We start from the raw sequence: 7,856 nt of genomic DNA, 5'->3' as shown, positions 1-7,856 counted from the left end.
CTAATGTTAATCAAATAACTTGGTAAAAACTAAATTTGGTCTCTTAAAATTTCAATCTTCTCAATTAAGCCCAAATTAGGCTCCCAAACTTAATTTTTCACCAATTAAGCCCTAAATAAAATTAATTTGACCCATTTAAAGTATAATTAAGTCCTTGCACTTAATTAAATCCTTCAATTGGACCCAAATTAATTCTTAAACATAATTAAAATTTAATTTGGCCCATGATTAAATCAAATTGACATATTAAAAATTTAATTATGTCATTGAACTTAAGTTTTAAGCAAATTCGTCCAATAATCATTTAATTTGACCTTGAATTTGCATTTTTTTTCTCTATTTTGGGCATAATGAGGTACAATTAAGCCTTGAATTTCCTCTAAAAATTGCAGCTTGATTTCCCGACCTGGTTTCTCCAGGTTGCCAGTCTTTATTTTATTTTTTGATTTTTATTTTGAAAAAAAAAGTAAATTTTTGGGGAATAACCCAGAATTTGGTTACGAGAAAAGCCATGCTGACTAAAACTTTTGCCTTTAAGATAAGTTTTCTAAAGAGCCTGTATATTCATGCACTGCAATCATTCATTTTGCCAACTCAAAAACAAAATGCTTTATTTATTTATTTATTTTATACAACAAGGCGATAATGCAAGATCTAAGAGGGCATAAAGTATGGGATTTTCACAAAGCAATCCTTCAACTAATTGAGCTCAGGTTAAAAGTTCTGCGCGAAGTGGATAAAAATTCTTCCTATATAAATAATCTTTAAACTGCTCAATTGTAGAATATGTCAGTGAACCATAAAGAGGATGAGGAAGCAGATGAATTGGTACTACTTCATCTCTTCCCACTTCTGACTCTTGGTTGTCAATGTCATGATCCCACTCCAACCCTTCAAAGGAATCCAAATCTACTATCACTTTGATCCCACATTGTTTCACATTAATGTCTTCGCTCCCCAAATTCACATACAATTCCAATTCTTCGTGTCCACAATGTTCTTCCATTGCCATCTCACTTAAACTTATGAATCTTGTCCAACTTATAGGGCAATAGAGTCCTATTACCAGTGTAGCTTCAAACAATTGCATACCGTTGCTCTTTTTTTTTATAATAGCATTGATTGTATGACTCCTACTAAAAAAAATCCTTGTAGTGAATGCCCAAAAAATCAACCCTTGAAAAACTGGAGGTATATGAAATGATAATGAACATCCTTCTCCAAGGTAGGTCAACCCCTTTTGCAATTTATGATGATAGATTCCCATAACCAATTTGGCATCATAGCCGTGAATATGATACCCATAACCACCATTCCACAATGCCTGCATATATATATATATATATTGATTACAAAGAGTGCTGAAATTTTAGACACTAATATATATATATAGTATATGCCAATTGTGTCTTTATTTGTGTGCGGAAGAGACAGAAATAGTACCTCAACAAAACTCTTCTTGTAATTATTTGATAAATCGGAGGTGGTATCAGAGGAAACAATCCAGCCATGATTACTTAGACCTTCCATGCCAATGCCCTCAATCTCTGTTAAATTTGGACTCCTATATAGAGACAGATTTTCATTGTTTTTGGACTGGACTGGAAGTCTTACCTTTTCCATTGATGTGCAACCGATTGCATCCAAGAATTTTAAATTTGAGGGAAGCTCTGAGATTGATACAAGATTGCTGCAGTACGACACTCTCAAAAGCCCCAGCTTAGGAAGGACGTCGATGCCAGAAGGCAGACTTGAGAAATTGTTTCCTGATAGATTCAATTCTTCGAGAGAGGACAAACAACCAAAATCAACACAATTAGTTGCGCGTTCAGACAAACCGTAATAAGCAAGTCTTAGTTTTCTCAATAATCTCCAACCAGTGAAACAAGTTGGCAGCAAGGCTTTCCAATCTAAAACACTTGTTGAAATTGGTGAAGACCAAGATGTATATAATGGTGCGTCCGCATTGAAATTGTATCCGCTCAGTGACAACTTCCTTATATACTTTAAATGTTCAATTGAAGCGAAAAAGTGCTCATTGTTAATTCCATCTGCTATCAACTCGGTAAAGGATTCCATATCACCCATGTGCTCCGGCAACTTCTCAAGATGTGAACACTCTGAAATATTCAAAATCTCAAGAGACTTTGCCTCACAAATGCTTTGGGGAAGAATCTTTAGCCTCCAACATCCCTTTAGATTTAAGAAAGTGAGGCTCTTTAAATGTCCAACAGATTGATGCACCTCGAATAAACCCGAGCAACCTTCCAACAAAAGTTTCTCTAGACTTGAACTGTGCAAGTTTGGTGTTTTAACAAGGTGTTTTGAATAGCTGAGATTAAGAATTTTTAGTTTATTGAGAATCTGTAAGCGCAATAAGAAAAATAACAGAAAGTAATCATCAAAAGTTGTAATTTAAAAATATGCATTACATCAAGGATAAATTTTGGAGTATTGTAGTATTTTTCTTACCTTTTTCTCTTTCCATAATTCTTTGATGTTACTATACTGCATATCGAGAACAACTAGGTTGTCCAACATTAAATCAGACGGAATAGATTTCAAAGGACATTCAAGCCAACAAATCCATATCAACTTTTCAGAAAGCAGTTCGAAGGGCCCAGATAGACGTGCTCCATTGATTTGGAGTAACTTCAAGCATCTCATCTTTGTAAATGATCCTGTGCTTAATAAATTATTTTCTGATGCTTTGACATCCAGCGCTAAACCCTCTACAACTTCCGTTCCCTAAAAAACCAACAAAATTCAATAGAGTTTCAAAGTAATTATATGCAAGAAGTTTAAAAAGAAAGATAAACGAGCATTTGTGTATGCATTTAGTTATTACCATTTGCTTGCTGAGTACATTCCATGCATCATCACATTGCCATACTCGGCTGCGTTTTCCTGGGTTGTTAGGTGACTCTTTGTGAATGATCTCCCTTCCCATGTCTCGTAATAGATTATGCATGCTTATATTTCCAGAAGCATTAACATTAATCAGAGACCTTTCACTGAGAGTTCCCAAATCATCCTCTGGATTGTAACCAGATCGAGCTTCAAGTACATTTGCTACATATTCTTTATTTCTACCAATAAAAAAGCTTGCAAGATCAAGAAATGTATTTTGTAGTTTATGGTCATCCAGTTTGTCAAAACTTATTCGAAGTTTTTCCTGAATATCATGGTTTGGAATTTTTCTCAATTTGTCGATTATACATTTCCATCTAGATTTGTTTTTCCCGGACAAACAAGAACCTAAAACCTCAAGGGCTAAAGGAAGCCCTCCACAGTAATCAACGACATCATTCGAAACCTCAACATAATCTTTTGCTGGCTTGGTGTCCCTGAAGGCATGCCAACTGAAAAGTTGTAGGGACGCATCTCGTTTCAATTCTTCGACCTGACATTTTCGATCCACTTTTAGAAGCAAGCGTTCATCTTCAGATGTAATTATTACTCTACTTCCGGGACCAAACCAACTTCCATCTCCCACCAAAGCATTTAGTTGGTACTGATGAGTTACATCATCAACAACAACAAGAACTCTTTTGTGACAAAGTCGTTCTTTGATCAGAACCATTCCTCTATCAACATTATTGATATTTGCAGGATTTTGCTTTAAGATATCATGAAGAAGTTGTTCTTGTAAAAGAACAAGACCATTCGATTGTTCTGAAGTTTCATTGATATTCGAAAGAAAACAGCTTCCCTCGAATCCATAGCAGAGTTGATTAAATACAACTTTTGCTATAGTCGTCTTTCCTATTCCCGGCATCCCATGTATGCCCACAAGGCGTACATCATCTGTCGCGGTACTTATGAAGTCACTAATAGTATGGACAAGGGGATCAATACCTACTAGGTGAGTAGAAACATTTATGTACTTGGGATCCAATTTATTCAACACATCTTTGATAATGTCATGGATAAATTTTGATTCGTGCCTGCTCATAAACAAAAGCAAGTCTTTAATAGAGAGACAATTAAGCATGCTAAAAAAAAAAAATTTATTTCACATGGTAAAATCTAATGTATAATTACTCCATAAATGTGTGCAAGGGAATCTTAGAGAGAAAAAGGCATACCCATTTTCCATATCACTGAGATTCCATCCGGAGAGATTTCCCGCCTCCTCAAGAGCTTTTCTCCACTCCTTCACCTTCTCTTTAAAACAGTCTTCATGCTTATCAAATGCTTTTACAAAACTGCCGGTTTGCTTTCTCACATCTGAAGGATCAATGTCATAGAATACAGGAAGAACAATCTGACCAGTTTTCCTGTTTTTGCACTCAAGAATCTCTACAAGTTCATTAAGACACCATCTAGAAGAAGCATATCCTTTAGAGAAGACCACTATAGATATCTTTGATTCTTGAATTGCCTTGAGGAGATGTTTGGAGATTTCTTCACCCCTAGGAATTTCATTATGATCTCGAAAAGTGTAGATTCCTGCTTGGACTAAGGCAGTATATAGATGATCTGTAAAATTCTTGCGATTATCTTCTCCTCTAAAACTCAGAAATACATCGTAGGCCCCATTTGGTCTAGAGCGAGAAGACTCTGGCTCTGTCATGGCAGCTGCAGAAATTATGACACAATAAATTAGCAATGGAGCAAGGAATGCATGTAAAGCGATCATCAGAGACAATACATGTAAATTCTGATGGGAATTTGTTAGAGAAGCTGAATTTTGATCTGTATATAATTCAAGTGACATGATAAAGAGGAATCCCCGTGAAAGTGATTAATCTTTAAGAAACAAATTAACATATTGACAGCAAATCATGAGCTTGGAAATGATAAAAGTGGTGGGATTTATTTTGATGTGTCCTAAAGAACTTCCTCTCTTAGAAAAATAATATATTATATTGTTTCCACCATGCTTCCTTACCTCCCTCTCCCCTAGTTATTTATTCTAACAGAAAGAAGTAAACTGATTTTGATTGCTAATAAGCATAGCCTAATATTTTACCCTCTTTTTCTTCAACTTTTTAGCACCCAAGCAGAATGGAACTTTCACGATCCGATTTTAACATAACTGATCTACCAATGAAAATTTTTATTATTATGCTCTCAGCACGAGATATTTCTACGTTACCTGTGGAGACAAAACTGACAGGCTTCCTGAGGTCTGCTTTTCTTCTCTTTCGCGAGGATGAATCGTTTTCTTCATCTTTGGATTGCTTGCGTTTTACTTTCTGCATTCTAAAATAGAATGATATTGTGCTTGAAGACCTACAAGGAACTCAATAAACTGGTCGATATTGATATATCTATCTGAACGTAAAGCTTCCAAATTATTGTTATAAATAAATACATGAAATTAAAACGAAGCAAAGAGAGTTAGTTATACCTCTACATAACCCAAGGGCTGGTTAGATTCCGCCAGCTAGCAACTGGAGATCAGAGAGGTTAGCTGATGAATATCGCTGTCCTGCAACAATCGATATTGCTGAAAAGATGAAACCAAAAAAGACTGCATGCATGCAATCAGTAGCAACAATCGCAAAGATTACCTCTATATGGTGTTTATGAGTTGGTCGGATTCCATCTACTCGGTGACTTTAAAGATCAAATTGCAGCAATCAGAAAGGTTAGCTGAAGAGCGAAGCAATGAGGACTGATGAAGGTTGGTACAGACTATTGTTCCAGAGAAAGAATATGCTTTCTTGCAATTTATTAGCAACGCAATAATTGTTAAAAATAAAAGGTAACATATACAGGAAAAGGAGCAAAGAGATTTCGTTAGCTACAAATTGATCAAAATCAAGCAAATTTATAGCTCTTGCTTGAGCATCAAACAGTTTTTCCGAGAGCTAAAGCAGTCAAGAAGCAGGTGTATCATGAAGTGGCAATAAGGGTATTTTATCAACCGTGTTGTTGGTGAGGTTTTGACCGCATCGGAGTAAAATGGCATGATTTTCCACACGGCAAACTAATAACACCATTATCATGCAATCGGCTGCCTCCATCTCTCCTCCGTCTAATCTGATACTCTCAAAATCAAATGGTCTAAATTTCCACAATCCTTTTTTCAAAGCCTGGGTTATTTTTTTTCCAAACAAGACTTTGACTAGTACGTCAACTGAACTTTCTTTCTTTACTTTTGATTAAATGTTACACTGAATTTCTTTCTTTGGTTCAAAAGGTTAGAATTCCCGGCAATATAAACTTTACCGATATTCTCATACCATGTTTCCATAATGTAGTTTTATATGTAGCAAAAGATTTCTATTTCTATTGTTTTCTAAAAGACTTTTTGACACCTGCGAAAGCACAAGCAATTGATTCTAACTAGTCAAATACCCCTAAAATATTCCATAATGTATCAAAGTAATTGCATAAAGTTAGCTTTAAAGGTCTTCAGCCATAGACCAAGACGATGGAGAATTAACCTAAAGGTTGAATTTCAATATAGCAATTGATTCTCAAAGACCAATTTATTTCTAACTAGTACTCAAATACCCCTAAAATATTCCATAACGTATCAAAGTAATTGCTAGACTTTGAAGTTTTCCTTTCACAATTTCATTCCATTAGGTTACCATTTGACCAATACTTTTCTACATGCACCATTAAATACCTAATGAATTCAAAAACATATTTCACAAAATCCAAATATATCTGCAATGTAGAAATATATGACTGACCACTTGTGTTTCAACAATACAAAAAAAAAAAAACAAATTGCTTTTTTATGAGCAATTAAATTTATATTTTCTAAGAAATCCTCTTCTACACAATACCCTACACAGTACCCTGTTAATGATTGTACTTCATTATTTCACACCATTTGGTTCATTCCTCCAAACACTCATGTTAAACACCTTAATTCATAGTTTTTTTTTTTCTGAAGAGAAAACTCTGTCATGGTTTATCTCCACCTCAAAGGCTGCTTGTAAAATACCAATCTCCTCCCACAAAATACACCTCTTGGTAACCAAACTCCCTGCATAAACTCAATAGTTTCAACCTTAAAATTTCCTCTGTTCCACATTACCAAAATTCCACCAAGACAACTATTAATTAATTCACAGCCTAATCACCAATCTCCCTATCCAATTGCTTTGTAATGTCTACTGTTAGAACCGCCAGATCTTAAGCACTTATAAATCCCAGAAACTGCCCAGCATTTAACATCTCTTGCACCTCATCATCTTTCCCATTCTTTTATGGTACAGACACGTCACTAAGATGAGTGTAACGAGCGTTTCCTTGTCTGATGCCAGAGTCAAGTGAGCTTGAACCATCCTCTTCCCCTTCTGCTGTATCGTTTTCTAAACTGTCAGTTGCTGAAAAGACTTTAACCTTCCTCCTCCTTCTCTGTAAAATCATAGGGTGAAATATATGCTGGGTATTTGGGTTTATGGCTGCTCTACTGGGTGTAGAAGAACCCAGAGATGTTGAGTGTCGTTCTTCTGATAGTTGAGGACTGTCAAGAGGCACTAATTCATGGGATGGGCTGTGTTGTGCCTCTCAACATTTGATTCTAATGGGGCCCTTCCTCCTGATGGGCCAGCACCTCCTAGATACTGTTTTTGTTTAGCAGTTTCCGTAGTTGAAACTTAATTCCAAACACCCCTGAAATCTTGTAGTGGTGATCTTCTCTCCAATATTTCCGGAACAGAATTTCAACAGGAACATCAGAAACAGCTGTTTTACAGATTTCCAAATCCCTGTTGTTATGCGAACAGCTAATCACATCCACAATCAACGCCAAATCTGCACAGCTTATAGTTGCAATCTCGTCAGCATTTTCAACATCAAAGTGTCAGCAGTACTCGTCTCTGTTTCACTCTCATCTTCCTGCTTCATCAGATCAAAAGCTGTCATGTTGTCCTCAATAGCTTCAG

General features: G+C 35.8%; 1 protein-coding gene across 1 annotated transcript; it reads right to left on the bottom strand.

Annotated features, from left to right (window-relative positions):
* Positions 1–584: 584 nt before the first annotated feature.
* Positions 585–5,226, bottom strand: LOC133668375 (disease resistance protein RUN1-like). The gene is made up of 6 exons (XM_062088172.1): positions 5,102–5,226; positions 4,089–4,581; positions 2,849–3,947; positions 2,473–2,748; positions 1,444–2,364; positions 585–1,324 (listed from the first exon to the last, which is right to left on the bottom strand). Exons 1-6 carry the CDS (start codon positions 5,205–5,207, stop codon positions 710–712), a joined length of 3,510 nt encoding a protein of 1,169 aa, XP_061944156.1. The 5' UTR covers positions 5,208–5,226; the 3' UTR covers positions 585–709.
* Positions 5,227–7,856: the final 2,630 nt, after the last annotated feature.

Source organism: Populus nigra, chromosome 11, assembly GCF_951802175.1.
Source record: "Populus nigra chromosome 11, ddPopNigr1.1, whole genome shotgun sequence".
Taxonomy (NCBI): domain Eukaryota; kingdom Viridiplantae; phylum Streptophyta; class Magnoliopsida; order Malpighiales; family Salicaceae; genus Populus; species Populus nigra.
This window is presented reverse-complemented; position numbering and strand designations above follow the sequence as displayed.